This window comes from Anguilla anguilla, chromosome 13 (assembly GCF_013347855.1).
Source record: "Anguilla anguilla isolate fAngAng1 chromosome 13, fAngAng1.pri, whole genome shotgun sequence".
Classification (NCBI taxonomy): Eukaryota; Metazoa; Chordata; class Actinopteri; order Anguilliformes; family Anguillidae; genus Anguilla; species Anguilla anguilla.
Window position 1 is genome coordinate 7,122,115 of NC_049213.1, and position 16,143 is coordinate 7,138,257.

Sequence of the window (16,143 nt, forward strand, 5' to 3'; positions counted from 1 at the left end):
GAACCATGAAAAACAGTTAAAAAAGATACTTTTCGCTTTGCTCTGCCGTTATGAGGAAAGCCGTATTTTGTGGTTTGCTGTCACACTGCCATTGACCCCCGGCTGTACATTTTGAGCTTTTGTCGCATTTCTGTTTCATTATCAGTTTTGCCTATTTGTGTGTTTTTTTTATATACTGAGGAGAACATTCAAGGCGTATATCTAAAAAGGAAATTACTGTACAAGATACACGTTACAGCCCGGGAGTGGACGTATGGACGCGGGACACTGAAGAAAGAGAAGGAAAGCGGCGTATTAACATGTCTTTTTTTTTTTTTTTTTTTACAGTTATTGAGGCCCCCTGGGGGCCCCCGGGTTTCGGGGGAGCAAACCGGCAGCCCCGGTGTGGAGGGCTGTCCCCGCTGCACAGTTTTGTTTTGCCTGTGTCACTCCCACGGGCTCCCTGCTTAACGCAGTCTGTCTGACGCGTGCGCTGGAGCGACATCGCGGCACGACGCTCCTCTTCCTCACGAGGGGGTGGGGTGGGGGTGGGGGGGGGACTTCTCAGAAGGAGCTCAGGCTCTCCAGAGCGACTTCATAGCAGAACTTGTACTGTTCCTGGAAAACAAGAGCGGAGACCAAGGATCAGCCACCACGCAGAAAGATGGCTCCGGCTCTCACAGAGTTCGCACGGCGCCAGGCGGGTTAAAAGGTACTCTCTCAGTGTAAAATGTACTCCAGTCAGATTCGATTTTACACTGAGTGCTTCCTGGCGTATTTCAACTTGAAAACGGCATCCTTACAGGGCTCCTGGGGACAATAACATCGCTTCAGTGGCCAATCAGTTTGAAATGAGTGTTCTTCCTGGAAAAAAGGCAGAAATTGTCTGTGTTCCTGCCATGGACTAAATGCAATGAGGAAGTGCGAGATTATCTCGGTTTTATTCCAATACTCTGTTACTCATTAAGAGCCTGCCTACTTGCTCACAGAACACGGCTAAAATTACAAACAGAGAGCTTCCAAATGAATATATTCCAAGCAGTCAAATTAAGTTACCATGCTACAGAAAGAAACTGCAAAGTACCTCAAAACACCCAGAAAACCACTTTCATGTATATAATATTGTCCTAGTGCTGTTGCCATATTTAGAGAGTCTGCTTAGTTTCGCTACTTCAAATTGAGCAACAGAACATAATGTGCATTTGTACTGTCGATCAGTGGTCGGAAATGAGAGACTCAGTCAGCAAAGCTCATTCATCCAAAATGCTAGCTGATAGATACTGCACATTAAGCAGAATCTGAGAAAAACAGTAGTTAGGCTTCAGTTACAGGACTTAACTCCTTTCTCAGAACATTACCTTTCTACAAGCAAACATGGCTTGAGTTCAGCTGCATATATTGTTATATTGTATAATATTTCTAAATACAGGATAATACGACAACGTAAATATGCTCTGCAGCAACAAAGATCTGTAGTTTTAGTGCAGTGATCTCTTTTTTCACCGCCACGGCAAAATAATAAAATTAGCGCCCAAAAAATAAAATAGAAAGGCATCTCTCTTTTATAGATTTCTACAATCATGCATTCCCGATACATGAAGAGCTAGAGGCAACACAATATCTATACAAGCCCAATATCTGTACCAGAGAATTTCCCCAAAATTTACTGGAGGATAACTTATTGCTATCAAATAGTATCACACGTGAGGACTGAATGGGTTCATGTTGAAACCCCTTTAAACATAGTTTGAGTTCTGAATTAAGCCGAGCCACAGTGTCTTTGTTAAAGTTAACACAGAGTCTCGAGTAAGACGCCAAGCGGCTGCATTGTGTTGAGGAAATGAGGAAGACTTCACAGCCGATGGGCGAAGGTTTAAAGACTGTAGGACCCTGGCTGGTAATGGACTGCAGTGACAGGGCTGGAGAGACAATTACAAGCGGACTGAAGCTTACAACAAGAGCAGCGCAGAAGCTATTATTCCACCTTTCACTCAGCGCTGCACCACAGACACACGCTTCCCTTAACATCCTGCAACACGAAATTGGCTCTGTGCCTTGGATGTACCATTTAAAGTGGATTTAGGGAATCTGTACTGTGTGTGTGTGTGTGTGTGCGCGCAGTATGTTTATGTGTACATCTATGTGTGTGTGCATGCCTGTGTTTATGTGTGTGTGTGTGTGCATGTATGTATGTATGTATGCATGTGTGTGTGTGTGTATGTGTGTGTGTGTGTGTGTGTGTGCATTTCCAAACTCGGTCCCCCATACTGAGACTCTTTCCATGACCAACTCCATCTGCATGGAAGCAGCAGTGGCTAAAAAACATCTTTGCTGGATTGGGCATACCATCCGCATGCCTGACCACCGCCTACCCCACCAAGCCCTCTATGGGCAACTCAGCGCTGCAAAACGGGCTGCTGGCGGACAAAAGAGGCGCTATAAGGACTAAACCGAAAACCTCCTGAAGCGCTGCAACACAAACCCCATCCATCTAGAACCTATGGCACTCGATAGATCGGCATGGCAGGGCACCTGTGCCAGGGTGACCGAATAATTACATTACACCATCCAACAGAGGAGGACCGAAAGACGTGCCCAACGACACCAGAGGGCTGCCTGCATCACCCAAACATCTGGGCTCCCTTGCCCCACCTGTGGACGAGTGTGTGGCTCACGCATCGGCCTCCACAGGCACATGAAGTGGCACCAGCGTCAACGGCGCTGAATCCTCCCCCCCCCCCCCTCTCCCCCCGTCCCCGTTCCCCAGAGCAAGCGTCATCATCGGACACGATGGACAGCTAAGAAGTGTGTGTGTTTCCAAACTCGGTCAGAATCATGATTAATATAGAATCATCAGAATAATATGAATTATTATTTCGGATCTACACAATCTAACCATCTACATGATCACCACAAAAAAAAAAAAAGGAATTAATAAATAATCCAATAAAAATAATAAAAAGACATCCCATGATTGTTGACGTTACTGATCAACCGATTATCAGTTCTCCAATATTTATTAACTGATATACAGCATTTTCCCACATATTGGGCATTGGTTGCTTAATATCAGCACTGATATCAGTATAAAAGTACATTTTTGTAATCCAAAATGCCTCTCCTCATATTCAAGCTAAAGCTGTTTGCTAGGTCAGGCACCATTTTCAACTCCCTAGAGGACACCTTAGTGACATCATCACCCTGAGCCAAGAATCTCAGAGTGGTGATGGACAACAGGTTGTCCCTCTCCAAGAACATCGCAGCGGTAAGCCGGGCGTGCAGATTTTTCCTGTATAACATCCGGAGAATCCGCCCCTTTCTCACCACCTACTCAACCCAGCTCCTGGTCCAAGCAATGGTACTATCCCAGCTGGACTACTGCAACTCTCTTCTGGCTGGACTAACGGCATCTGCCATCAGACCCCTGCAGCTCATTCAGAATGCTGCGGCTCGTCTGGTCTTCAACCTCCCCAGACACTCCCACATCACTCCCCTGCTCACTACCCTCCACTGGTTGCCTGTTATGGCTTGCATCAAATTTAAAACATTGGTCCTAGCATACCAGGCAGTCAAGGGATCAGCCCCAGCATACCTCCACAAGATCTTCAAACCCTACATGCCAGCCAGACCCCTCCGTTCCGCTACCTCAGGACGCCTGGCACCTCCCCCTCTTCGCACCTGCGCTTCCCGATCCCGATCACGTCTCCTGTCTGTTCTGGCCCCACGATGGTGGAATGACCTCCCCGTGGAGGTCAGAACAGCTGAGACCCTGACCCACTTCAAGCGACAATTGAAGACTCACCTCTTCAGGCTGCATCTCTCCCCATCCCGCCCTACCTCCCTGTAATCTCTAAATTGACTGTAAGCTTAGGGTTGTAGCTAGGTAGCTGTTTCGTAGTTGACTTAGTTAATGCACTCGTCTTAACTACTGCTTATATTTTTGCATAGACTGCATTGTTGCTGTTCTTGTTTGCGTTAGTGTTAATCAGTTTAACCTACAGGGTCCAAGTTGAACTATGCGGTTGTTCCCTGCACTTGGAACGGTATTTCTCTCTAGGGTTTTCGACACACTTGTTCCTGGTTATGGTTATACACTTTGTTGTACGTCGCTCTGGATAAGAGCATCTACCAAATGCCTGTAATGTAATGTAATGTAACTCAATCCGAAAGTGTCCACACAGAACATTGCCAGCATATCTGACCACCCGATGATGTCTTTACATACAATAGTATTTTGTTCAGCGGAGTTTTGGTTATCTGAACAGCGATCAGTTTCAACTTATAGGATGAAACAAACAAGGCTGTAACCTTTCAAATGAGCTCTCATTGGTGTCTATGGGTACAGCCATTCCTCTGTTATGTGTAATTTTGAAATTTTGAAGAAAACTTGGTGTAGATAACGTGGTTAAAACATTATACAAAATATGCAATTTGGAGAAGTTTTGGGATGTCTCAAAACTCTTGTAGATTTTTACTGCTTTTAGTTGTCTGCACAATTTTTTTCCCCAGTGGTGGGGAAATGTGTTTGGGATGAACTGTGTTTAATAATTTTGCCACTAGCTCACACTAACTAACTTGCATTTTAATGTATATTATCTGTATGCAATGAATAATTCCTCACAAGTTTTAATGGTGCTCTAATGCCCTTTAAATAATGGCATACGCCATGTATCTGATGTGTGTTACCACAAAATTAGAAGGCTTTATTTAACAGCATTGCAAACCAGGTGGAAATGTCCTTTTTAAGTGCTTGGGGTTAAAGGGGTAAACCGCTCTCTTGTTTCACTTACACGGACTGAAAGTGGCCTAACAGTGAGTCACTTAACCTCATGAAGAACTAATCAGGAATTAAATTATACATCTGCGTCTACCAAGATAAATAGCAATCCGTATAGAGCCACACTACTGGCAGAAAGCACTCTCCTCATTCTATGCATAGCACAGAGGAAAGGTTAAAACACTATTTTGGGGTCAGATGATTAAGATAACATTAGATTAATTCCGTTCCAGCAGCCCTGGGTAAGTCTACACGCGGTCTTCGCCGATCAGATACTTCAACAGTTTGGTGTATCTGAGGGGATTGTTACACTCGGATGCACAGGAAAAATGTAAATATAAGGAAGTGCACATGTGATGCTATTTCAGCCAATAGAACATGTTTTTAACAACTGTGTGGTTGCCAGCTTTGTTATTTGTTCTCACACAAATTAGACCAACTTTATTCCAAAGCAATGCTGCCCAGTGTTTCCTAAATTATTTAATGTAATTTGGCCCTGGGTTTTGTCATCATACCATCTGAAGAGAATGCGATCATTCATTAAAATGTGAAATGGCAATCATTTATAGTGAAAATAATCTGCGATTCAGCTGTAATACAACTATGTCCAGTATTACTTTTTTGTGGCATAACTGGCCACTGTTTTGCCTTACAGAATAATTTATGGAGTATTACAATGGAGTATTAAGAAGAAGAAGAAGAAGAAAGAAAACGCAACAGGGAACTGGGATATTTTTCACAGCCAAGCTCTCAACCCTGCTTCTTGCAAAATGGCCGCCCCACCTGACACACCTGCTTTAAAGGCATGTCGGTTGCTATCACCGGCAGGTGTGCAACTGGCCTTAATAAGTCATAGACTGAGACCATTCTAAGGTAGAGACTGAAATAGTATTAATCACGGCATCTTCCTGCATTACATTAATACATTTCAATCAAACATATTTATAGTGAAGCGGCCTTCATCATCAAATGTCTGTACTTCTGGCTGGGTACGGCATGACCTATAAATATCAATAGAACAGTTTGTCTTGTTCTCGGCGCTCTTGGGGCCTGTCGGAGAGCAGGTGCGTCACAGCAGCCTTTGATTTGACTGCTAAGCAGGCCTGCGAGTGGCTGTTGACTGAAAATCTTTTTTTCGTAAACATCTTTCTCCTTCCTACTTCAGGGCCGGGAAGCACTCGTATATTTCGAGTGACAGGCATAAAGGCTGGCGGCTAAAGACCGCCACAGACGCACAGCCCATTAAAGCTGGAGGCACAGTCCGATGAGCTCGTGTCTTTGTTGACAAGCCCCAACAGCTGCTGTTTCCACTTAGAGAAGAGAAAAGGAAGTGGCTCGATCGCGTAACGTGGCAGCAAGATTTATTGAAGAGGCAACGTCAAGGCGTCGGCGTACAGCGACTTTGTCTCTTTGGCCGTGTGTACCTTGTCTCTTCTGTAAATTGACTTTCAGTCCCAAGACTTTATTCTATGTTTAAGAAACCCAGTTTATGGAGAAGGTGAGAAGCTAATAAGCTGACTGAACCAGAATTAAGTCTCTGATACCTCACTGACATCTTATGTACCTCACAAGAAACCTGGCATTTGTTTATTTATTTAAACCAAAATTATAACCCATTTATAAAAATATTCAGTCATCAGTGTTTACACTTTGTCAAATTGTGCTAGCGTTAGCTAGAGTAGAGAGACCCAATACACCAGCCAATGTTCTCACAAGTCAGCACTGTGCATATCTGAGTGCCTAAATCACACACCAGCTGTGAAGCTGTCAGGCAACCCGAGTATAATATCTCTGCTCCAGGGTTTCAGGCACCAAATCAAATGCAGCCTTCAATTAGCTTTTATTTTCAGCCAAATTTTTGTCTGCAATTGTATAGACTTTAACTGTAACAGTGGAAGGAATGTCATGGAGTTTCGCGTTAAGAACAAAAGCAAAGACATAAAGTTTAAGTGTTTAAGTACGAAAGCAGTTTTACACTGTCGGAACTGAGATAATCCAGGCAGCTCAATACACAACACTGACAGACCAATAGGTTAAATCTACATGAGTGTAAACATCCAATGAGCCACATTTCTAAGATGGCTCACAATTACCTGTTTAAGTAATTAGCATTTATTTTGCATTTTCTTAATTGTGTTACGGATCATGTTAGGAGCATTCAACACCGACACTCATAAAAATAATACAGTAGTTTTACAGCACCATAGAATCAAACATTTGATTATATAAACTAAATAAGTCAAGTTTTCTTTTTTGGATTTTGAAGCAGAAAAGGCCTCATCAGTGTGTAATGTGTTGGAAAGCATTGTAATGACAGAGATTAAAAGAAATTGTATATTTACACACTCATCTAAAATATACAAACAGAGCTCCCCTATTGAACATCCAGCCGAATTATGTAAACATAAACTAAACTACCCTATCTAACATTGAACTAAGCTCTACAATCAAGAACCAAACTACCCTATTGGACATTCAAATAAGAACAAAACTGCCCTGTCAAGCATTAAACTAAGATATAAAAAAAAGAATGACCCTATCTAACATTAAACTAAGTTACACAAACAAGAACCAAACACACACAAGGACTAAACTAAATGCGCAAGTGCCATTGTCTGGGCCAACGGGATTTTGTCCATTTTTTGCTTGCCCAAGCCTGCATGAAAGACAATCTATTCCTGCCCTAGAGTGTACCTGTCTGTCTTTTCACGGAGGCCACGCCCTTCGGTAAACTGAGAAAAAGAGCCAGGGTAGAGCAGCGATCGAGGCCATTCTCAGGCTAGTCATGGCCGTGCCAAAATAAAGTTTACAAATGAACCCCGTCCCGCGTTGAAAGCTGTCGTATTTTGTTTCACACCGATGGTCCTGTCAGATGAACTCCGGCCCGCTTTTTGATTTATAACACAAAATTCTCCCGGAATTTTCACGAGTAGATAAAGACGGAACACGGAAGCGTGTGAAGGTTGCTATGGTTACCGTGATGGATGCGCTGCTCTGGTTTATTGGATGTTCCCTGCCTGGTTTATTCCAGCAATGGAATTCAGTTCCGCCCCTGGAGACCACAGCTGACCTTTGCTGCTCATCATTTTGACTTCTGACACATACAGACTTGTCACTCTCTCTCTCTGCTTTGATTAGCTCATTCATAAACATTACCGTGCAAGCTCATCAAAACATACCACGGGGAGATAGCATTGTGAGTTTTAAGCAAAACAATAGGCAAATGCATCGCTGTTGTTGGTTCTTTTCCTGGTCTCAGAGTGATTGCTGTCATACTGGTTGGATCTGGAAGGTGTCTCAGACGCGATTGAGTACAGTTCCTGGTTTCGGCATGGTTCCCAAACTCTCCAAGGGTGGCCAATCAGAGAGATACAGGTGGGCTGTTGTGTGTGATACAGGTAGAATGTTGTGTGATATACAGGTAGGCTGTTGTGTGTGATACAGGTAGGCTGTTGTGTGTGATACAGGTAGGCTGTTGTGTGTGTGATACAGGTAGGTTGTTGTGTGTGATACAGGTAGGCTGTTGTGTGTGATACAGGTGGGCTGTTGTATGAGATACAAGTAGGCTGTTGTGTGTGAGCTACAGGTAGGCTGTTGTGTGTGAGATACAGGTAGCCTGTTGTGTGTGATACAGGTAGACTCTTGTGTGTAATACAGGTAGGCTGTTGTGTGTGAGATACAGGTAGACTGTTGTGTGTGAGATACAGGTAGGCTGTTGTGTGTGAGATACAGGTAGGCTGTTGTGTGTGAGATACAGGTAGGCTGTGTGTGTGATACTGGTAGGCTGTTGTGTGTGATATACAGGTAGACTGTTGTGTGTGTGATACAGGTAGGCTGTTGTGTGCGAGATACAGGTAGGCTGTTGTGTGTGAAATACAGGTAGACTGTTGTGTGTGAGATACAGGTAGACTGCTGCTCACCATGGTCTCCACCATGTTAGACTTGTTGTTTCTTAGCGTCTTGACCGTGTGAAAGACGTCCACGATGTTCTGCTGCTGGATCATCTCACTGATGCTGCAGATGGCACAGAAAGTCCCGCTGCGGCCCCCACCGGTCCTATGAGGGGGGGGGGGGGGGCAATAGAAGGGACAGAGAGCAGGAAAGAGAGACAGGAGTCAGAGTCGCATGAGGTCAGCTACAGCAACACAACCACTGAAATGCACTTCAAACAGTGCATGCTTTTTCTTTAACTCGCCGTGTTGAATTCGTCTGGTAGGAGTTTGTTGTCAGAAGGGATTCATTTGTGCCTCTCAGACAATTAAACTGTGTTTATTTAATGTACCTTTTCCAAATCCCATGCCACAGCCCAAAGAATGCAATTAAGTCCGCGGGCGCCTTTCGGGGTTTAATTATGCAATTAAGGAATTTGGAAGCGAATCTAAAGTAAAAACCAGCCCCCAAGACAGGGACCAGGAATCGATTTGAGTCAGTGTGTTTCTGCAGTCAGCTCAGCAAGAGGCCTTAACGAACCAGGACTCCAGGTAAAGAGGAAGCATTATTAGTACAGGAAAACAGAGAGAAAATGCAGTGTTTCTGTAAGGGCCTGCTACACCTGTCCCTCTGCCACACCTGTCCCACTGCCACACCTGTCCCTCAGCTCACGTCTGTTCTGTCACGGCTGAACGCGCTGGCCAGAGTCCAGTGACGGTAGCTAATGGCTGGACCATCACTTTAAACATGGCCGCCGTTCCGGAGACACAGTGCTGTTCTGGGAGGAATGGGTCCAAAATGGCATCAGGCTTCGCCCCCTTTCCTTTTGGGTTTCTCTTTTATTCCTCCATGGTTTGAAAGAACATCTGTACACACACACGCACACACATACAGCCACACACTCTCACACACACAAATACAAGCTCACACACTTGTGCACGCGCACACATATAGACAACTACACACACACAAACACTCACAAACACACACACATACACACATACACATGGACACACATACAGCCACACACACTCACAATACAGGCTCACACACTTGGGCACGCGCACACATACAGTCAACTACACACACACACACACGGACAACCACACACACATACGCACACAAATGAACACACACTCACACATGCACAACAACCCATGTACACGCGTGCACACACACTCACACACACACTTACACACACACACACACACACACACACACACACAATCAAAATTGAGGACAGATGTTGATCAACCATGTAGACCAGTGTGGACAGTGTCACCCATTGTTCAGAAACATATCTGTGATACTTGGAATACAGGAATGTAAGCTGACATACTCAGAAGCAGAATACTTTCAGATTTAACGAGGGCCAACTGCCTCCTTTAAGGGAAACTTTAACTTAAAAAAGACAGTCTTATTTTCTTTATTTTCTGTTGTTGCATATCATTTTCACCATGAACATTCATGTCATCCTAATAATTATGATTAAAATAATATATCTTTTTAAAATAATAATATTCCAATCATGATTACTGTATTAATTTTAAAACAGCACTGGTTTCAAGCTGATTGGAGTGCAATCTGGCTATGAAAAGGTTGTTTTTGTCGTGTAAAGTATTCTGAGAGAGATCTGCATCCCAGCAAGCCAGCTGGGACAGGGAACATGCTCTCAATCAGGCCATATAAAGCTAGGAGGATGGCGGTGGCTGAATCCCAGCCAACCAGAACCGGCGCTCTGTTAGTCATCCTTAATCCCAGCCAACCAGAACAGGCACTCTGTTAGTCATCCTTAATCCCAGCCAAACAGAACCGGCGCTCTGTTAGTCATCCTTAATCCCAGCCAACCAGAACCAGCGCTCTGTTAGTCATCCTTAATCCCAGCCAACCAGAACCGGCCCTCTGTTAGTCATCCTTAATCCCAGCCAACCAGAACAGGCACTCTGTTAGTCATCCTTAATCCCAGCCAACCAGAACCAGTTATCTGTTAGTCATCCTTAATCCCAGCCAAACAGAACAGGCACTCTGTTAGTCATCCTTAATCCCAGCCGACCAGAACAGGCACTCTGTTAGTTATCCTTAATCCCAGCCAACCAGAACGGGCACTCTGTTAGTCATCCTTAATCCCAGCCGACCAGAACAGGCACTCTGTTAGTCATCCTTAATCCCAGCCAACCAGAACGGGCACTCTGTTAGTCAACCTTAATCCCAGCCAACCAGAACAGGCACTCAGTTAGTCATCCTTAATCCCAGCCAACCAGAACGGGCCGCACGCGAGCCAGGTATTCACGTTTAGCGGTCTAGATTTTCAAATCGCACAGTATCCCTCAGATGCTCATTAATAGCCAGATTCTGTTCTCTCTCTCTCTTTCTCTCTCTCTCTCCCTCCCTCCCTCCCTACCCCCGGTTAACGCTCCGAGCGCTGAATTATGGGCCTGCGTTGACGCGGCGCTGGGGCCGATGCAGAGCGCGAGCGTGGCCGCGGAGATGGAATCGATGCCGGGGTGATTGGATCAGCCCCACTGGAGCACGCGGAAAGGAAAACTCCGTCTTGTATGTTTTATTTTGAGAAGGGGTTGGTTGGTTATTGTGGAGACTAATGAGTGGTGTTTTATAGCCAGGCTGTTTCTGAAAGCAGATTATATTATGGATTTTAACATCTCCAAGTCTGCTCTCGCTGCCCCAAGTACAGGAAGACTACCTTAGAGTAAAGAAGTGCTCTCTCTCTCTCTCTCTCTCTCTCTCACACACACACACACACAAACAAACAAATGGACAAATGTACACACATACTCACATATGTACGCATACCCATGCAGGCACATACAGTATGCACACAAACACACACACACACACACACACACACGCTCGCACACGCACGCACACACGCACAGATACTCAGGTGCAGAAGGAGCTTGGAAATTGTAGTATTGATTTTCATTTTAGCGCCAGTAGTAAAATCAGGTGGCATTGATCAGTCTCACCTCAACTGCGAGATTAGTCCGATCACTCTCTAATTAACATTATTAATCACAGAGCGGTGTTCAATAATGTCTAGACAAACAAGCATTCTCACATGTTCATCCACTGGAGCATTGACTAAAGGACACACTTCATCACTTATGCATGAGTTGTCCCGCCCCCCCAAAAAAAAAAAAAGTTAAAAAAACGAATGAATACCAAAGAGACGCACAGAGAGCAGTCAGCTGACCTTCACGCTGCAGTGCGCAGTCCGTTTCATTACATTACATTCAATTACGCTTCATTTGTTTTTCAGGCTATCTCAGCCAGAGCCAACATGAGTGCAGCTACCTGGGCTATACGTCCCACAGTCCATATGTGCAAAAATCCATAAAGCACTACTGCCGGTAACCATGCCAACTTGGAACCATGACACGATGGTAAATAATGTACATACGATAACATATCAATCCCCAAATTAATCAAAATAGTGCTAGTGGATGGGTGTGGGAGGGGAGCCAAAGTCTGAAGAGGTGGGTCTTTAGACTGCATCAGAAGATGCATCAGAAGAACACGGCAGGCTTAATTCACCTGGATAACAGTCAGTACGATGAAGGGACTGCGTGTGAACTAAAAAATAAAAGATTATTTACAATGCAAACACGTTCAACAGACTGTTGTACAAAATGTCACTAATTGAAGATGCAATTACCGTTTCATTACGCTCATTATTAAGTTTAAAATATGGAACATTTTTGTTACATATCACTCACTGGGAATTTAATGCACAAGTACATGTTTTTTCAGATTAATTGTATGTTCAAACAAAGCTTTTCCCTTGCTTTTCATGACCATATTTGTTGTGGCTTTTAGATGCTTAGCTCAGTAGGCAATTACCATTGTTCAGGTAACCTAACCAATAAAAAACTAAAATGTTATCAAGGGGAGTCTTCACGCCCTGTGATTGGTTGATTTTGCAGCCAGCGCATTCCAAGGGAGAGCTGAGTGTGAATAACCTTGTCTTAGCAGCACGGTGTCATTGCTAATCTGTATTAATGACCTCTATCCGTCTGCTACGGTGATGAGTAGTTATTAATGAATGAAAATAATGAGTGTCAGAAGCGACTATACTCTTTCTAATGAAGACAAACACCGTGTTGTTGTCCCGGTTGGTTTAGTGCCAAGATTTTAATTGTTCACAGGCCACTTGTGTGCGAAAAGCAGTTTTTTTTCTCCTCTGTTTAAAAAAAAATATATAACAAGCCCTGTATGTATCTACAGAAACATTCCCTTCAGACTGTCCCTGCATTTGAAGTTTTTACCTGCGTGTGGTTGTTCCAGATATTTCCAGATTAAACAGGGAATGCTGAAGTTTGCAGACCTAAGAGGCAGAGGACTTGGGTGTGTCATAAACACGCAAGCGTACGAACACACGCACACGCACACGCACACACGCACACGCACACGGGAAAATCACATCCCTGATTCTCTGTAAACTCCCCCTAATGTAAAGATTCATTCTCCTCAGCGTATTCCTGTTTGTGCTTTCCTATGCTGTGAAATTAGTTTATAAATTCCTGACTTTACTTGCCCTTTATCTGTCTTTCCTGTGAAGTACTTTGCTCTGCATTTATGTATGCAGGTAAGAGTTAGTGATCGGTGTCTGTGCAGGACTGCTGAAAGGCGCTATATAAATACAGGTATAGTGAAATGCAGGTAAGAGTTAGTGATCGGTGTCTGTGCAGGACTGCTGAAAGGCGCTATATCAATACAGGTATAGTGAAATACAGGTATGATTTTTAGAGACCGGTGTCTGTGCAGGACTGCTGAAAGGCGCTATATAAATACAGGTATAGTGAAATACAGGTATGATTTTTAGAGGCCGGTGTCTGTGCAGGACTGCTGAAAGGCGCTATATAAATACAGGTATAGTGAAATACAGGTATGATTTTTAGAGGCCGGTGTCTGTGCAGGACTGCTGAAAGGCGCTATATAAATACAGGTATAGTGAAATACAGGTATGATTTTTAGAGGCTGGTGTCTGTGCAGCACTGCTGAAAGGCGCTATATAAATACAGGTATAGTGAAATACAGGTATGATTTTTAGTGAGTGGTGTCTGTGCAGGACTGCTGAAAGGCGCTATATAAATACAGGTATAGTGAAATACAGGTATGATTTTTAGTGAGTGGTGTCTGTGCAGGACTGCTGAAAGGCTCTATATGAAGGGCACTCCCGTTGACTCACAGGCAGTGCACTACGGTGCGGCCGTCCCCTCCGTCGTACTGCTCCTGCCACTTGGCCAATCGGCGGACCAGCTGCAGGATGGAGCGCTTGGACAGGGGCGTGTCCCGGTACGCCGGCCAGCCAATGAACTGGAAGTGCTGCACCAGGCGGTAGCCGTCCTGAGGCTGCGGAAAGACCATCACATCAGCGTGACCTTTAACCCCTGACCTTCACCCACACACACAAACACACACACACGATCAGAAACATGCTATGAACATGACTTCATAGTAACGTTAACCCCCCTACACACACAAGCAGGCATACACACACACATACATACACACACACACACAAGTAGGTATATACACACATACATACAGACACACGTTCAAAAACATTCCGACATCATGGTAACCTGAACCCTCCCCCACACACACACACACGATCAGAAACATTCCATCATGATAACCTAAGCCCGCACACACATGCACACACACACACACACAGCACATACACACACACTCAACACATACCCACGCACACGCACAAGCAAACACACTGGCTCAGGGATGAATGAGTTCTGTGGGATTTCTGTGTTCCAGAGCTCACGGACGGGGAGATGATACATAAACGACTGTGCACAACAGAAGGAAAGCCTGCCCACTCCGAAGCTCACTCATGGAGATTCTCTGTGATTTTTGGGCAAGCCTCAGGCCTGAGGAGCCCCTCTACGTGCTTCATTTTTAGGTCTCAGATTTTACGTGTGCACTGACGTAGCGATACCGCTCGAATAAACATTGTGTCAGGAAACAAAAACAGAGCCCTTCAGCTCAGGGCCCAAGCTAGTATGTGAGTTGTTTCACTGCAAAGGGAGTTATGGTGAAAATTTTCACTGTTCATCATAGTATTTTGGAGGGGGGGGCAGTGTGTGTATGTATGCATGTGTGTGTGTGTGTGTATGCGTGTGTGTTTGTGTATACGTGTGTGTGTATGCATGTGTATGCGTGTGTGTGTACATACGTGTATGTGTATGAGTGTGTGCATGTGTGTGTGCCTGTGTGTATGTATGCGTGTGTGTGTGTACATGCGTGTGTGTGTGTGGCTGACTCCGCCCTGTCAGGGCAGGGCCTGAACTGTGGCTGACTCCGCCCTGTCTGGGTGGGGCCTGCGCTGTGGGCCGGGCGGGGCAGGAGATGGAGCCGTCAGCCAGCCTCCCGCCAGCCGGATGCTCCGCGCCTCCCTCCACGCTGATGGAGCCATTTCACGGTAAATTTGTGATGCTGCCGCGCCTTCACGGCTCCCTGGAGCTCTGCTCCGACAGCGCGGCCCGTAAATCCTGCCTGTCAGCATCGTTTAGCGAAGGCCACGCGCGGGCGGCGTGTGCAGAGCATCAGCCCACGCTAGCTCTGCCTGCTTCTGCTGTGCTCTGTTTCCATTCAGTTAGCCCACGCTAGCTCTGTCTGCTTCTGCTGTGCTCTGTTTCCATTCAGTTAGCCCACATTATCTCTGCCTACTTCTGCTGTGCTCTGTTCCAATTCAGTTAGCCCACGCTAGCTCTGCCTGCTTCTACTGTGCTCTGTTTCCATTCAGTTAGCCCACGCTAGCTCTGTCTGCTTCTGCTGTGCTCTGTTTCCATTCAGTTAGCCCACGCTAGCTCTGCCTGCTTCTGCTGTGCTCTGTTTCCATTCAGTTAGCCCACGCTAGCTCTGCCTGCTTCTGCTGTGCTCTGTTCCAATTCAATTAGCCCACGCTAGCTCTGCCTGCTTCTGCTGTGCTCTGTTCCAATTCAGTTAGCCCACGCTAGCTCTGCCTGCTTCTGCTGTGCTCTGTTCCAATTCAATTAACCCACGCTAGCTCTGCCTGCTTCTGCTGTGCTCTGTTTCCATTCAGTTAGCCCACGCTAGCTCTGCCTGCTTCTGCTGTGCTCTGTTTCCATTCAGTTAGCCCACGCTAGCTCTGCCTGCTTCTGCTGTGCTCTGTTTCCATTCAGTTAGCCCACGCTAGCTCTGTCTGCTTCTACTGTGCTCTGTTTCCATTCAGTTAGCCCACGCTAGCTCTGCCTGCTTCTACTGTGCTCTGTTTCCATTCAGTTAGCCCACGCTAGCTCTGTCTGCTTCTACTGTGCTCTGTTCCAATTCAGTTAGCCCACGCTAGCTCTGCCTGCTTCTGCTGTGCTCTGTTTCCATTCAGTTAGTCCACGCTAGCTCTGTCTGCTTCTGCTGTGCTCTGTTTACATTCAGTTAGCCCATGCTATCTCTGCCTGCTTCTG

General features: G+C 45.3%; 1 protein-coding gene across 17 annotated transcripts in view; it reads right to left on the reverse strand.

Annotated features, from left to right (window-relative positions):
• Positions 1–273: 273 nt before the first annotated feature.
• Positions 274–16,143, reverse strand: part of ptprt (protein tyrosine phosphatase receptor type T) — a 297,385-nt gene continuing 281,515 nt past the window's right edge. For all 17 annotated transcript variants that reach the window (XM_035389554.1, XM_035389544.1, XM_035389558.1 and 14 more), the window contains 3 exons: positions 13,893–14,056; positions 8,677–8,812; positions 274–597 (listed from right to left, as the gene is read on the reverse strand). In XM_035389554.1, coding sequence (XP_035245445.1) covers positions 544–597; positions 8,677–8,812; positions 13,893–14,056 — 354 coding nt within the window. In that variant the 3' untranslated portion in view covers positions 274–543. The remainder of the gene's footprint in view (positions 598–8,676; positions 8,813–13,892; positions 14,057–16,143) is intronic.